Here is a 16,390-nt window from a genome sequence, read left to right as displayed (position 1 = left end):
CCGGAAGTTTTCACAGCCTAGGAGGTTTCCACCCTCCCCAGTGTACAGTGGCTGGTGTTTCCCAAAAGGGCCTCCAGTAGCCCACAGGGCCTGAGGGTTTCTATTCTATTCTGCTTGTCCTCGAACTGGTCCCCCTGCACGATGTCTGTCTGCTTTCTTTCTGGTGTGCTGTCACCACGCCCCTCCCCCAGCCTGTCCACACGGTCGGCTGTCGCATGGATGTTATGCATTGTTCACACTCACTCTGTCTTCTGCTCTCCCCCGCCGCCCCCTGCCCACCCTGGCCTTCCTGTGATGGATGCCTGCAGCGAGGTGAGTAAGACTGGGGGTGTCTCTGTCCTGGTGGACGTTAGACAGGTGACGGTAGGGTGGGCATTTGAGGAGAGAGAGCTTGGGTCAAGGCCTGGGGAGGGGCGCTCGGTGGCTGAGCAAATTCCCTGGAGAATATAAACCTTGGGGGAAGATTCTGGACGTGGGGCTCCTCAAGGTCCGGCGGGGGGTGCCCCAGTGCATCACGTCCCTGGAAGGTGGTCCTGGGGCTGGGACCACACAGAGGTGGTGTGACTCTACACCCATGCTGACCACCGAGCAGTTCTCCCTCACCGGGTCTGAGAGCGCGTCCAGCTCTGGGGGCCTTCCTGTCCTTGCAGATCTACATTAGAAAGGTGGGAGGGGATCATCCTTGGGTTATTCCAGCCCCGCCCACCACCGGACACAGAGGGAGGAGCAAGAGAATCCTTGCCCTCCCCTCGGGTCTTAGACAGCCCTGCCCCCATAGAGCCCAGGTCTGTTTAGGCTGCTGAGGACACACAGCCTGTGTCCCGCCCCGCCCGGGGTGGGGACTGCAGCTGGGGAGCTGTGGACTCAGGGCTGGCAGGCTGGGAGTTAGCAGCACGGATGGAGGGGACACTCGGCAGAGATTCTGTTTTTCCATAGTCGTGTGAATCTCTCAGTTTCACTGAGGCTCATGTGAAAGTGAGTCCCTGGGGACTGATGGGCAGCGAGGTGGTGGGGAGACAGTGAGACATTTCCGTGGGTGCAGGGCAGTGTAAACCGCGGCTGGAGATGCTGGTGATGCTCATAGCAATAGGCCATTCCCTCGCAACCACGCGGACCGGACACACAGCAAAACCCTTGGCTTTCGGAGAGGAAAAGACAGACCACCCTGAATAGCTGGATTCGAAGCATGTCCCAGGCACGAGAGCCCCTTCATTTTCTCCCACAGGGACAGCTCAAAGCCGATTGCTTCTACTTTACGCACAAGAATAGCAAACCCAAGCTGTGGCTGGGGCTCAGCAGAGTAGCTGCAGGTGGTGGGGGGGCAGCGGTCACCGGTAGCATGAGAAGTGACCGCCTGTGTCCAGTAGGAGACAGGAGCCCTCGGAGTTAGGGATGGAGCAGCTACCTCTCGCTTCCCTGGGGGACGCTGCCACAGGGCCAAGACGTATTAGGACGTATCTAGTCAGCAAGAGGTGTCAAGCATTTTTAATAAGAAGAGAAAATATTGTCTTCATAACTGAGAGCCATCTATATGGATTGTGTCGACATCAAGAAAAGTTTTGACGTCTAAAGAGACGAGCTTCTTTCTTGAGGGAACTCACGGCTTACTTCTCTGACGTGACACAACATTGCCCCGGAGCGCCAGGCCGTGTGCCTCATGCACGCTGCTCGAAGCTGGTGCTCACCCATGATCTCATTCTGTCTGTAGTCCCTCTGTGGACCGGGTAAGGTGGGTCTCAGCATCCTGACTCACAGATGAGGAAGGGGGTGCCCAGACCCCGTGACCCACACAGTGTCTTGCAGGATTCAGCCCCTCGGTCAGTGAGCTGAGTCTCTGAATCTGAGGGGTGCAATCACAAGATGAGCTTTTAAGGGACCCTGAGATGAGGATTCTGGGTAAGGATGGTGACAGGCTGGCGCTCATCCCGGCCTGCTCCAGAGTTCCGGATCTGTAGCCGCCACCTCACCCGTCTCTCCTCCTCTTTCTCCTCAGAGTAAACCCAAGATTACTGCCTCCCGCAAACTTCTGCTGAAGGTGAGCAGGGTCCCGGCTCTTGGGAGGCGTCCGCGGAGGCAGAGGGGTGCAGTGCACCTCTGGGGGGGAGGGTCGTGGGAGGTCAAAGAGGAGGGAGACCAGAGTGGGGAGGAGGTGGAGGATGAGGAGAAGGGATGGAGGAGGAGGGGATGGAGGAGGGGATGGAGGAGGAGGGGATGGAGGAGGGGATGGAGGAGGGGATGGAGGAGGAGGGGATGGAGGAGGGGATGGAGGAGGGGATGGAGGAGGGGATGGAGGAGGGGATGGAGGAGGACGCAGCAGAGGGAGTCTGGCAGGAGCCCGGGGCCTGTGGTCAGAGGGTGGGAACCCGGAATTCTGGTCCTGGCACCTACCTGGGGCTTGGCAGGAGGCGGGACCAACTTCAGGGTGGGACCCCTGGTGGGGGCACAGGGCTTGCTTTATTTTGGTAAGAGATTCTTCCCTAGGAGCTCTGGGGCCCAAAAAGGTGAGAAATGGTAAGAGGAAGAATTGAAGGACGTCAGGTCCGGGGTCGAAGGGCGCGGGTGCTCGTGTGCGGTCTCCCAGGGTTTGCGTCACGTGGCCGCGCACACACTCCCACTCTCGGCCGCCGCCTTGCTCACAGGCGCCCAGCGCTGCCTGGGCCGGGCCTCGTCCGGGGCTGGGCTGGCGGTGGGGGGCGCACCTCCCCTTCAGGCCCCGCTGCCAGGTGGGGGACGGGCCCCGCTCACCGGCCGTGTCCTGCGCAGAGCCTGATGCTGGCCAAGGCCAAGGAGTGCTGGGAGCAGGAGCACGAGGCGCGGGAGGCCGAGAAGAAGCGCTACCTGGCCGAGCGCATCTCCCCGCTGCAGACCCGAGGCCTGTCGCTCAGCGCCCTGCAGGTGGGCAGCGGCAGCGGCTCTGACTGGCTGGGCTGGAAGCTCTGTCCTTTACAAGTGGCTCCCCCCTTACCTGGTCTCATTAGTCTTCACAACGCCGTGTGGCGAGGTCGGGCTGGGGTGGGGCGTTGGGTCCCATTTTACAAGTGGGAAGGGAGCCTCAGCAGGGAGAAGGGGCTTGCTTGTGGGGGGGTGGTGGGGGAATGAGCAGGGGGGCGGTGGGGGGCTGAGCAGGGGCCAGGTCGTGTATCAGAGCAGCGTGACGGTGCAGAGCGGGGAGCTGGGCAATGCTCGGGAGGGCCCACTTCTCCAGACTTGCCCGTCCTTCCCCTGCAAATAGGCCTTTAATGTTGTTATAACACTGATAAGAGTTTAAACACCAGTGACTGCAGAGTGAAGGGCCCGGAAGGAAATACACATCTCCTTTCACTTACGATGGGGTTATGTCCCAAGACGCGCAGCGTCAGGTGAAACTGTCGTAGGTCCAAAGTGCACTGTACACCTCACCCAGCGCACATCACAGCTCACCTGGCCCAGCTTAACCGTGTGAGGACCACTCACGGTAGCTGAAAGTTGGGCGAAATCAACTACCAGAAAAGGCCTATTTCATAACAAAGAGCTGAATATCTCATGTAATTTACTGAAGATGAGAAAGCAGATGGTTGTCTGGTACAGAATGGCTTTAAGTGTGTGGGTGGTCACCCTCATGAGCGCGGGGCTGCCCGGGAGCTGCACTGCCCAGCACCGAGCATCACAGCCTGGGAAGGATTCAAATTCAAAATTCCAAGTATGTTTTCTACTGAATTTGTACTGCTTTCTCACCATCATAAAGGCAAAAAAATCATAAGCTGAACCATCGTAAGTCAGGGACCATTTTTTTAAAAAGACATTTATTTACTTATTTTGGCTGTGCCAGGTCTTAGTTGTGGCATGCAGACTTCTTAGTTGTGGCATGCGGGATCTAGTTCCCCGACCGGGGATGGAACCCAGGCCCCCTGCACTGGGAGCTCAGAGTCTTACCCACTGGACCACCAGGGAAGTCTCACCATTTGTAGACCAACATGTCACCGATGGTTACCTCCAGGCGGTAACCTATGTTATTACTGCCTGGTGGTAATAATTCCTATTTTATTATTAATTAAATAATAATTATTATTATCACTAATTATTCCTATTTTATTATTATTAGTAGTAGTATTTTTTTGTTTTTTTGTTTGTTTAGGCTGCACCGCGCAGCACGCAGGGTCTTAGCTCCATCGAATCCGTGTCCCCTGCATTGTGAGCACGGAGTCTTAACCACTGGACCGCTAGGGAAGTCCCCTTATTTTATTATTTTTGCTTAATATATAATTTTCAAAATTTCTACAATTAACTTACATTCTTTTTATCATAAGAAAACGTTTTAGGGCTTCCCTGGTGGCGCAGAGGTTGAGAGTCCGCCTGCCGATGCAGGGGACACGGGTTCGTGCCCCGGTCCGGGAGGATCCCACATGCCGCGGAGCGGCTGGGCCCGTGAGCCATGGCCGCGGAGCCTGCGCGTCCGGAGCCTGTGCTCCGCAACAGGAGAGGCCACAACAGTGAGAGGCCCGCATACCACAAAAAAAAAAAAAAAAAAAAAAGAAAAAAAAGAAAACGTTTTAGCGATAAGTACCCTCGGAAAGGAAAGCACAGGACTTCCATTCAGAGTGAGGGGGTCCACCAGCCCCTTCCACAGCTCAGGTCTTGCCGAGGTGGAGGAGGCGCCGGGCCCCCGGCTGGGAGGTGGAAAAGGGGGGCTGGGGGCTGAGCGGCTCCCTCATCTCCCTTCCTGACACCCCTGCTTCCCCAGGACCTGTGCCGGGACCTGCACGCCAAGGTGGAGGTGGTGGACGAGGAGAGATATGACATTGAGGCCAAGTGCCTGCACAACACCAGGGAGGTGGGCCGGGGCTGGGGGGTAGCAACACCAGGGAGGCGGGCCGGGGCTGGGGGTTGGCAGGGGCACAGCCGGAGCAGGCTGGCTGGCTGGGACAGGGTGGTGTGTGGGGGGTAGGCGCAGCCGGTGCAGGTCAGGTGGGTGGCGGGTGATGTCTGGGGGTGTCGGGTGGGCACTGACGTGGCAGTTGTGGACCAGGCCCCCTCCCACTGCCGGGTCTGGGGAGTGGCACTTAGGAAGCTCTGGTCCCTGCACTCCATCCCCCAGGGCTGGAGTTGGGCAGAGAGAAAGTGACGCTTTTCACACAGATGAAAAGCACAGACTTCCTCCAACCTATGAGGTGGGCTCTTCAGTGGAAGGGAAGTCTCCCCTTTCATTCACCCACACAAATAACCACAGCCTGTTAGTAACGCCTCACCTTGCAAACGGCTTTCATGTGCGTTGGCCCTTTGACCCTCCCTGCACGCCTGTGGACGAAGTGGTGCTTTTATCTGCACCTGACAGACAGGACTGTCTGAGGTTCGGAGAGGCTGAGAAGCTCAGCCCAGGTCACACAGAGGGGGACCTGGCATGGGCCTGGCCTCTGACCCCGACTCCAGTCACTCAGCACTCCCCCGGCAGGGGGCGCAGGGCGTCAGCTCCACCCAGACCCAGCTCTGGTGTGGTGGGGAGAACGCAGAGGGACAGGGCTCCTGCACCTGGCGTGGGCTCCTGTTCCAGCAGAGGCGGGGGAGGGACTGGAGCCACTTCCCTCCTTCCCACTTCTCCCCAGCAGGAATGACGCTCTGTGGGTTCACGGGTCCCCCCAGAACTTCCTCCTGAGGTTGCACCCTGGAAATCCCCCAGGGGGCTCGGACATGGGGTTTATCCATCCTGCTGGGCCAGGGCTGTGCCCTCAATGAGCTGCTCTGAAGGCTCACCAGGAAGGGACTGGTTAGAAGCGGGAATAAGAGGCAGTGGCCCGTCCCACTGCAAACAGGGCTTCCGAATGACACTTCTGTCTTCCCTGCATGGCCGCCATGGCCGCCACGGCTAATGGAGTTCCCTCTCCGAGTGCCACTCACCCCTGTACCAATAGAATAGGTTAGAACAGAGGTGGCTGTTGCAAGGTGACAGATAGTGGGTCTGGGAGTCCCCGAGGGCCTGGCCTGGAGCCTGGAGAAGTGGGGCCTGGCTGGGGCCCGGGACCCTGAGCTGCCCCCTCCTCGCAGATCAAGGACCTGAAGCTCAAGGTGCTGGACCTGCGCGGGAAGTTCAAGCGCCCCCCCTTGCGGCGTGTCCGCGTCTCGGCCGACGCCATGCTGCGCGCCCTGCTGGGCTCCAAGCACAAGGTGTCCATGGACCTGCGCGCCAACCTCAAGTCTGTGAAAAAGGAGGACACGGAGAAGGTGAGCCCCCGACCTCACCCGACGCGGCCTCGGCCAGCCCTGCAGCCCCCGCAGGAGCCCCGCCAGCTGGCAGCACATTCCAGGAGCCCTGGGAGACCAGGGGAGGCCTCACCACCCTGTTCTGGGAGAAGGAGGGCTGGGATGTCCCACCTTTTAGGGGAGGCTGACTTCCCATCACCCAGCTGCTCCTGCGCAGGGAGGGCCTGGCGCTAAGTGTCCCCTGTGTGGCCGCCCACAGGAGCGGCCTGTGGAGGTGGGCGACTGGAGAAAGAACGTGGAGGCCATGTCCGGGATGGAGGGCCGCAAGAAGATGTTTGATGCTGCTAAGTCCCCGACCTCCCAGTAGAGGTAGGCAGAGCCAGCTCCCTGCTCCCAGGCCCCAGTTAACAGGGCGGCAGGGACGCCAGGACAGTGGCTGGCGGGGAAGAGGAGCCCTGAGGTGGCTCAGTCCTGGTCCCCCGAGACTGCGGGCACATCATTCCTGCCTCGGAGCCCTTCACTCCCTCACCTGCAGCATGGCGGTTGCATCAGCTCCGTGATCCCCCAGGTGTATCACCTGGGGCGCAGATTATCTGGCCCCTCCCAGGCCTGCTGGATCCGAGACTCGGGGGTGGGATCAGCCCCTGGGTGACTCTGATGCCAGAGCTTAGAACCCCTGGATTCCATGACCCCCAGGGCCTTCCAGCTCTGACTTTCCAAAAGTCTAAAGCACTTTTAACTGCCTCCTGGGGAATCCTGCAAAGTGCCCAGCACTGGTCGGCTGGGGGGGCTTCTATTCAGAGGAGACAAGGCCACCCACTCTCCGAGGAAGCTGCTGGAGAAAGCAGCAACGTTAGGACACGTGAAGCCCTCTGTGGGCGTGCGGAGGGCACATGCAACAGGGCAGGGTCTGTCCGATAGCCCTGTCTATCTGAGAAGCCTCCTGGCGGGGCAAGCTCTCCGAGGATGTGACGGGGTTGCAGCCGCAGGAGGGCATGTCAGGGGCTGATGGTGCAACCAGAGCTCAGAGGTGGGGATTAGCCACATGTGGGAGAAAGCCCAGGCGGACAGGTGCGAGGAGCCCCGTGGGGAGGAGGGTGTGAGAGGGGGAGAGCTGAGGCTCGTCGGAGCCCCTGTGGACAGCAGTCCAGCCTGGGGGCCGGCGTGAGAAGGCCTGGGAACTGAGGGCTGCTGCCTCTCTGTCCCCCAGGCAGCTGGCCAAGCTGTGCTCCGGGTGCCCTGCCGGCTCCTTCCTCCAGCCCCGCCCGCCGGCCTCTCAGCATACCCCCCTGCACTGCAGAGCGCCCCCCCGCTCCCACGCCTCCCCTCCAGCCTGAGCGCCTTCCGGCGGGACTGGGATTAAGAGGGGAGGAACGGCAGCGTCTGAAGACCTCGCCTGGCTGGCGGGTGGGCTCCCTGGGGCTCCCGGCCGCTGTGGGGCAACCAGGCCACGAGGAGGCATGCACCCTCCACTCTGTATGTCAAACGCCTGTGGGCGTCACAGCCTCTCCATTAAAACCAGTGTCCTGGTCACTTCTGCAGCTCTGGCTGTAAGCACCTGGGGGAGGGGGAAGGCAGGGAGCCTGTGAGGGAGGCTGTGCTGGGCTTCAGGCAGCAGCTCAGGTCAGCATGGAGGGCCACCTGCTGAGGTCCCCCTGGTCCCCCTTCCATCTGGTCCGGTGACACCACATAGCACAGCCTCACCCCCAGGGGGCTCAGCTCAGCCCAGCCTGACCTGCAGCTGTCAAGGGGCCCCTCCATTCCCAGCCCCTGGCCCTGCTGCTCTCACAGGGCCGTTCCCCCGGCTCCCCCCTCCCGGGTGCCCTGGTGTACCTGACCCTCGGGGCTGAGCCGTCAGGTCAGTGTCCTGCTCAGCACCTGGCCCAGCCAGGGGGATGCCCTGCAGTTCCACCCCGGCCACCAGGCAGCTCCTTCTTCATGCCTTCCCTGGGCTCTCCCGTTGGGCCCTGGGCCAGCCCTGTCCACCTGCATCCACCCTGCCTGACTGTCTTTCCTTCACACTCCTGACGGACCATGTCCCCCAGGACTGATTCTGTCCCGAGCGGGGGGGGCAGTCAGTTGTCTGTCCTCCAGGTCAGGTCCTTCTCCATCCCACTGACATCTGGACCAAAGCCCGGTGGGGGGTGCAAGTCTGCTGGGGTGGAATGGGGGTCCTGGGGGCACCCCTCCACACACATGGAGACAGCGGCTCCCGTGGAGCAGAGACCAACGTCTGGACCAGAGAGGGCCTGGCTTTTCCACGCAGTGTCATGTGACTCCTGAGATCTGCCTACGAGGAAGCAGCTGGTCCCCGGCCCGGCCCTTGGCTTTTTGGCCACCCGGCACTGGTCCCAGGAGAGGCTGGGCCGTGTGAAGGGCCCTCCACCTGCCTGTGAGTCCCTGTTCTGCCCTCTGCTCCCAGTGCATTATCTGCCATAAATGCCAGAAGCTGGGAGCAAAGTGCAGCACCAGGGGCCCCTGGGCCGGGGTCTGGCTCCCAGCCATGCACCCGGCCAGCCCCTGAAGGACCAGCAGCCTGAGATGTGTTGGGGGAAGAACACTGCCTGGGTCCTTGCTGCAAACAGCTCAGTGGGCAGAAAGGTGGACGTGCTCAAAGAAAACAACTCCTAGAAACACGGAAACTCTCAGGCACAGACACACCCAGACACACCCAGACACACACACACACACACACACACCTGGAGAGCCCAGCGGGGCTGGTCCAGGCACAGAGCCTGGCCTGGGTCTCGCGCCTGGCAGCCACACACACACCCCCTTCCCTGACCCACAGGTCACTGCGGCCGGCCTGGGTCCGTAGCGTGGCCTCCCCCGCTGCTTCCTCTCAGCCCTGGGAGATCCTGGCCCCGAGTTGCAAAGGCAGTGCTTGGTTCCGCCCCCCTGGCTATTGACCCAGGGCCCAGCACGCTGGGGTCCCCACCCTGGCCTGCAAAGCCAGGCCTGACTCAGAGCAAACGCCTGGCGCAGAGAGCCCGTGGGAGGAGGGTCCTCTGGGAAAGGGCCCCAGCCCCACCCAAAGCCCTCCGGGAGGATGTCCAGTCCGTTCTGCTTCCTGGCAGGGCCAGACCTAGCCTGCCCCCCGTGCAATGGAGCCCTGAGTGGTGACGACCAGGGGGCTCTGTCACAGGGCTCCTTGGGGTGGCAGTGGGCGGGGCTGGCTTAGTTGTGGCCACAGCAGGGCCTGGGTGGAAGGCGTGGTCTCTGGAGAGAGAGAACCACGATTCCACCCGGTCCCCACTCACCACGCAGGGACCCAGCCTGGACACGAGCAGAGCGGAGCCGGAGTTGGGCCCCACTGAAGACCAGCGGCCGCAGCCCTCACTCCGCTCCAGGCACTGCTCTCTGCACCTGAATTAGCTCATCTGACCTTCACGACACCCCATGAGACAGGGACCACAACCACTCTCATTTCACAGATGGGAACAGTGAGGCACAGAGAGGTTAACACCTTTCCACGGTCACACGGTTAGTGAACGAGGGGCCGGGACCGAACTCAGCTGGTCTGTTCGAGCCCGGACTCTTAGTCACGACTTAATAACATGCCTTATCAGAATCACATCACTACGTTCTCACCAACACCTAAGGAGCAGACCCTGTTATTTCAGATTCACTGACACATGAGGAGACAGGTTGGGAGAGTTGAAGTCACTCACCATGAGTCACGGGCTGTGACAGCTACAGGCTGGGGACAGGGACCTGGGTCAACCTGCCTTGGGGGTCACCCTTTTCTGGGATCAGACTTGCCTCAACAGAGCCCGACCTGTAACTTTCCAGAAGGGATGTGGCCAGGGACCAAGGGCAATGCATACGCACCTTGGAGTTGGCCTGTCCCCAGAGAGGAGAAAACATTCAGATGAGATGCAAATGCACTCAAATGGGCAAAGGGGCCGACTTTCTCCAACAGCAGGGACGTGGACCTATAGCAGCAGCTGGAGGGGGAGCTCCTGCCTCCTGGAAGGGACGACCACGGCAGAGCGCCACCTGCTACGCCCCTGCCTGCCCCAGAGCCCCAGGAGGCCAGCCGCCCCCCAGGTCGCTATATCCACGGGGCAGGAGGCCGAGCCCACTGTCTGTCTGGGGCCCACCTCGCAGCAGGATGGTCAGGGCAGGCCCAGGCTCAGGGCTGCAGGGACTGGAGTGTCCCGCCAAGGAGGAAGCCCGTTAAACATTAGCCCCAACGGCCCCCCACGAAGTGAGTCAGGCTCCCCGCAGGGCTCCCGGCTGGCCAGGTCTGTTCCAGGTGGGTGACCAAGCTGCTGAAGCCTGGGACAGGCCGCTGGGACCAGTGTGGACGGCAGCCGCCTCTCCTGACCCCAGCAGGGCTCCCTCCTCAGCAACCCTAAAGCCGGCCAGCGGGCCCTCTGCTGGAGGTGGGTGACGGGCACTCTATCCCGAGACACACTCCTAAGTGGGTCCCTGAGGCCACAGCTGAGCAGCGCAGCCCCCATCTGCCCGTGGCTCTGGTGCACAGGGCTGTAGCCGGCTTCTGGAGGCCCAGAGAGGGAGACTGAATTGCTCAAGGTCACAGGCCTAACCAGGGGGACAGAACAGGGCCCTGGACTCCCCGTAGGTGGACAGAGCTCTGGTCTCCCGGCCAGAGGCAGTGGTCCGGGGGCCTGAGCGGGTGGCCCACCTCTGGCCCCGGGTCAGCACCCACCTGGCTCCACTGGTTGACACGGGCTGGGTGAGCCCCACCCTTGGCTCTGGGCTCAGGAGAGAAGTATGGCCACACCTAGATGCCAGGGCAGGTTTTCCAACCCGGGAGCCCTGGGGAGGAGTGTGTGTGTGCGCGTGCGTGCACATATGCGCTCGTGGCCATCCATCGGAAGGGGTGAGCCTGGTGTGTGTGTCCGTGTGCCCGTGAGGGTGGTGGCTTGCTTGCCCTTCAGTGTGATGGATGCACACATGGCCCTCGTTTTAGAATTTTCCGGATGCAATTCTCCTGATTGGATCTCTGTGACCCAACTTTCTACTGCTCCACTGCCCGCTGAGGAAACCGGGCTACTGCAGTGAAGTTTCCATAAAGCTACACGTATTCAGGGAAAAGGGTTCTCCTTTTCTCAAGTGTGCATGCATTCATTCTATTATTTTAGTATCAAGATACCCTGTACTTAAGGGGTGGGAGCACAGGAAGTGGTAATTGTTGTCTTCTAATTTCTTACTTCAAAAAACAAAATGCTGGGGCTTCCCTGGTGGCGCAGTGGTTGAGAGTCCGCCTGCCGATGCAGGGGACACGGGTTCGTGCCCCGGTCTGGGAAGATCCCACGTGCTGCGGAGCAGCTGGGCCCGTGAGCCATGGCCGCTGAGCCTGCGCGTCCAGAGCCTGTGCTCCGCAACGGGAGAGGCCGCAACAGTGAGAGGCCCGCCTACCGCAAAAACAAAAACAAAGACAAAAACAAAACGAAACAAAAAAGACCCCAAAACGGTGGCAACACCATTTGTGTATTCATATTTTAAAAAGTATTATTACTTGGTGAAACCCAAAGCCAGGGAACCACTGCCCTGGATTCTTTAGGGTGTGGGTCTTACCTCCCAGTCACAGTCAGGCTGTGACTTCCAACCCCTCTGGCCTGGGGCCGGGGATCCCCTGGTCTCCACTCTGGCCTCTTTGGGGAAAAAGAAGCTGCCTTATGTCCTGTGTAGACAGGGGTTGGGGCTGGGGATTCCAGAGCCCGATGTCTTCCTTGGGAGGGGAAGAGAGAGGGGGCTCCCTCCTCGCACCGGCTGGGGAGTCTTGAAAACTCCCCTCCTGGACCAGGGGATTCCCAGGGTGATAAGCCCTGCCTTCCTGGATTCTCCCCAGGGGAAGTGGCCAGCACAGGCTCACAGCTATTAACAGATGCACAGAATTATACGGTGAACACCTCTGTGTCAACCACTCATTTTAAGAACTAGGGAACTGCAATTCAATATCTTGTAATTATCTATAACAGAAAATAATCTGAAAATAAGTAAGTAAATAATTACATAAATATATATGTATAACTGAATCAGTTTGCTGTACACCTGAAACTAACACGATATTGTAAATCAACTATACTTCGATTAAAAAAAAAGAATTAGGTTATTGCAAATGCTTTTGAAGCCCCTGCACACCCCTCTCCAACCATAACACTTCCCCTCCACAAAGGTAAAAGCGATCCTCAGTTTTTTTGTGTGTGTGGTACGCGGGCCTCTCACTGTTGTGGCCTCTCCCGTTGCGGAGCACAGGCTCCGGACGTGCAGGCTCAGCGGCCATGGCTCACGGGTCCAGCCGCTCCGCAGCACGTGGGATCCTCCCGGACTGGGGCACGAACCCGCGTCCCCTGCATCAGCAGGCAACCACTGCGCCACCAGGGAAGCCCGCGATCCTCAGTTTTGCGTGCTTTATTCCCCTGGTTCTCGATGTTTCTGGCTCCCCAAACCATGCATTGCGTCTTTTTGTCAACCTGACATAAATGCATGCTTTTGTTTGTTTGTTTGTTTGTTTAAATAAATTTCTTTCTTGTAACTTTGCTCTGTTTAGATTATGTAGTTTTTGTTCAGTTATGAGAACAATCCTTACAGGATGGTGGATTATTGGCTAGCTTAATGGATGGAATAAGAAAGTGGAAAATGTAAAATGTCAGGAAACATACATTCAGAGCTTAGATAAGTTTGTTCTCTGAACCTAAATTGGCTAATCCATTAAACACAATCTCCTCAGAGAAAAGCATGAAGATTCTACTAACTGATACATAGGGCTTCCTCATTCCAATAAAAGTAGATATACCAACTAATCTAGAAGCTAAGCTGAAATACAAAGAAGAAATCCCATTTAGAAGAATACCCCAGTTTCAAGATAAAATGCATGCATTTAAATGCGGTGCACCTGGTTGAAAGTTGGCACAAGATACTAAATTCTTCCCCAAGATAGAAAGCACAAATGAAGATAGGGGAGGAGTCTCACTTTATGATCTTGCTCTCAAATTGCTTAGCGTGGACTTCCCTGGTGGTGCAGTGGTTAAGAATCCGCCTGCCAGTGCAGGGGACACAGGTTCGAGCCCTGGTCTGGGAAGATCCCACATGCCGCGGAGCAACTAAGCCCGTGGGTCACAACTACTGAGCCTGTGTTCTAGAGCCCGCGAGCCACAACTACTGAGTCCACGTGCCACAACGACTGAAGCCCGTGCGCCTAGAGCCTGTGCTCCACGACAAGAGCAGTGAGAAGCCCGTGCACCGCAACGAAGAGTAGTCCCCGCTCTCCACAACTAGAGAAAGCCCGCGCACAGCAACGAAGACCCAACGCAGCCATAAATAAATTTTTAAAAATTGCTTAGCGCTCCTCCACTTGCGAATACACTTGAGACAGTAGGTGTGGTTGCACCTGGAGAGGACCCCGAAGCGGCGCTCGCTGGGGCTGGCTTTCTCATAGGCCACCTCCATGCAGATCCCACACACCATGTCCTTGCTGCGCTGCACAGCAGACGAGCGCTCCATGTCCTTCTCATGGGCCTCGAAATGCATGCTTCTGCCTTGAAGGTCATTAGAGGTGAAGATTGTAAAATTCTCCCCTGTGAAAGAACGAAATGATGAAATACCACCATTTACTCACACTTTTTCTTGTGAATAGACCTCTGGGTGGTTTCCAGAGTTTTGCTACTATAACCAGTGCTACCTCGGATGTTCTGAGCTCCTGCTTGGTGCCCATGGTCAAGGTGCCAGGCCATCAGCACTTGCTGGTTTCCAAGTACACTCCTGCAGCAATGTACCATCAGGGTGACCCAGATCCTGGAGAAGAAGGGTCCTAGACGCTGAGAGGCTCCGACCTAGCCTCCCAGGTGACACAGAGGGGATCTCGGGCTGTCTGGGGTTTCCTGTTCTCCTTCCAAAAGCAAGTTAGTGCAATTCTGTAAACCTGCCACGCTAAGTGCTAGTGTAGACACGGGGGTGAATGAAACACTCCTGCTCTCCCCAAGACGCTCGGGGCGTTGAGACCCGGGCACGGATGCCCTGAGCACCACCCCTGCCCTTGTGATTGTCCCCTTCTCCCGCCCGCCCTGCACAAGTCCTCGGGTGCCGTGGAAAATGCAGGCCAGGCTGTCCTGAGCCCCGCCCCAATGTCCAGCCATGTGCTGGACAGCTCCCCGGGCTGTCCTTGGGGCCCTCACATTCCAGTGGCTGAGGCCAGGGACGCTGCTGAGCTCCTCACAGGGTGCAGACAGCCCCACACCAAGAGCTCTCAGGCCCCAGGTGTCAATACTGAGGCTGAGGCCCCTCGGGCTAAGGTCACTGGCCTTAGCCTTCACCGGCCCCTCAAGGTAGCAAGTGGGAGTCACCTGGCCTTCTCCCCTCCCTCCAGCAGCCAGCCCCATGACCACTCGGCCTTCCGACCTCCGGTCAACCCCTCCTCCCCTCCTCTGTGCTCAAGTCCTTCTTTTTTTTATGGACTTAAAAGTAGTCCCCTCGGTGGTGGTCTCCCCCCTGAAGCCTGGTCAGTCTTGCTCTCCAAGTCTCGGGGGCCTTCCCACTCAGAGGCCATCTGCCTTGTCATTGTCAGCTCTTGTGCAGGGTCATGGCCAAGTCCTGGGCTCAGGGCAGCATGAGGACCCCTTTCCCGGTGCCGTGACGGCCACACGATGCTTCGGGCACACGAGCCCCTCTCCTTGTGGAACCACCTTCCACTCGAGACCCCACATCTCCGTTCACGCCCCGTCCTGTAGCGGGTCCCCTGCCCCCTTCTCTGATGAGTGAATTCCACTCAACCTTCAAGCCCAACCCAGATGTTCCCTCCCCTTGCAGGCATCCCCAACCCCTCCACTAGAACTAATCTCTCCTGATGACAGTTTCAATTTTCATCACAGCCTGTCTTGAACACGGCTTGGATGTAAGGACGCTTAGGAGTACATGTGTGTACCTATGCTTATGCACACGTGTGTGTCTGTATGCTTATGCACACGTGTGTGTACGCATGATTAGGAGCACATGTGGATTAGGAGAACATGTGGACGTGCACCAGCATGTGTGTGCCTCCACTGCCAAGTTGGGACTGTCTTGGGGTCAGGATCCGAGTCCCCACCATCTTTGTGTCATTGAAAGCCAGCGCTGTTTGCTGATTGTAGCAGGTAGAATTATGTTCCTGCACAAAAAAATGGTCAGTCCCTAAGCCCTGGTAGCTGTGAATGTGACCTCACTGGGAAATCGGGTCCTTGCAGATGTGATCAAGTTTAAATGTGGTCATATTGGATCAGGGTGGGCTGTAATACAAGGACTGATGTCTTGATAAGAAGAGGGAACTTTGGGCGCGGGCACAGAGACACCGGGACGGCTCCCTGGGACTCTGAAGAAGGCAGACATGGAGTCACATGGCGGCAGGCCCAGGGTGGCCAGCCACCAGCAGCAGGACGACAAACGCAAAGAAAGGTCCTGCCCTAGAGCCTCTGGAGGGAGCATGGCTCTGCTGATGCACTTCGAGCCTTCAGAACTGTGGGGAAATAAATATCTGTTGTTTTTAAGCCACCTAGTTGGTGACACTTTGTCACCACAGCCCTGACATAGCACCAAGCACAGTGCCTGGCACACAGGAAGGGTCTAGTGAATATACAATGCCTGCCCTCAAGGAACTTTTGGGGCACTAACATGCCCATAATTCACTTTTCCTTACTTCTGGAGCTGTCTACACACCAATCTTCCGTGTCTTTGGGTTTTTGTGTCCATAGACAGGGTGCTGGAGTTTGGGCTTTTAGAGACACCGCTTACTCTCTGCTGGTTTCATGAAGTGTCCCTGGAAAGGCCAGGCTTCAAGTGACTGGGATCGTTTGTCCTTCTCTGTTGAGATGTCACCACTGACAAACCATGGGAAGGACATTCTCTAGGTCCCCAGGGGTCAGCAGGCTCCCCAGGAAGTGTTGGGCCCCAAATCCCAGCATCCAGGGACCTGGGTTATTACCAGCCCCTCTTTCTCTTTCCCTGGAAGAGCCAATGGCCCAGGGCCTGCCTTGGCCTCTGCAGGGGTCTTGTCAGCCTTCCCACTGCTCACCCCAGGATCACCAGCACGCAACCACGGACTCGTGTGATCCCCACAACCTGGAAGGAAGCTGGGCACAGTATCATTCTTCCCACTACACACATGAGGAAACAGGAGATTTGCCCCACGTCACATGTTTCATACACGTCAGAGCCCAAAGCCCCGTCTCCAGGCTCCCAGTCCAGCTCTCATTCCTTGAACCTCGCTCCTCAC

At 58.2% G+C, this 16,390-nt stretch overlaps 1 protein-coding gene across 1 annotated transcript; it reads left to right on the top strand.

Annotated features, from left to right (window-relative positions):
* The first annotated feature begins 1,999 nt into the window (after positions 1–1,999).
* On the top strand, positions 2,000–7,641 carry TNNI1 (troponin I1, slow skeletal type). The gene is made up of 6 exons (XM_079696847.1): positions 2,000–2,035; positions 2,764–2,895; positions 4,721–4,810; positions 6,019–6,195; positions 6,434–6,543; positions 7,385–7,641. Exons 2-5 carry the CDS (start codon positions 2,770–2,772, stop codon positions 6,539–6,541), a joined length of 501 nt encoding a protein of 166 aa, XP_079552973.1. The 5' UTR covers positions 2,000–2,035; positions 2,764–2,769; the 3' UTR covers positions 6,542–6,543; positions 7,385–7,641.
* Positions 7,642–16,390: the final 8,749 nt, after the last annotated feature.

Source organism: Hyperoodon ampullatus, assembly GCF_949752795.1.
Source record: "Hyperoodon ampullatus genome assembly, chromosome: 2".
Classification (NCBI taxonomy): domain Eukaryota; kingdom Metazoa; phylum Chordata; class Mammalia; order Artiodactyla; family Ziphiidae; genus Hyperoodon; species Hyperoodon ampullatus.
This window is presented reverse-complemented; position numbering and strand designations above follow the sequence as displayed.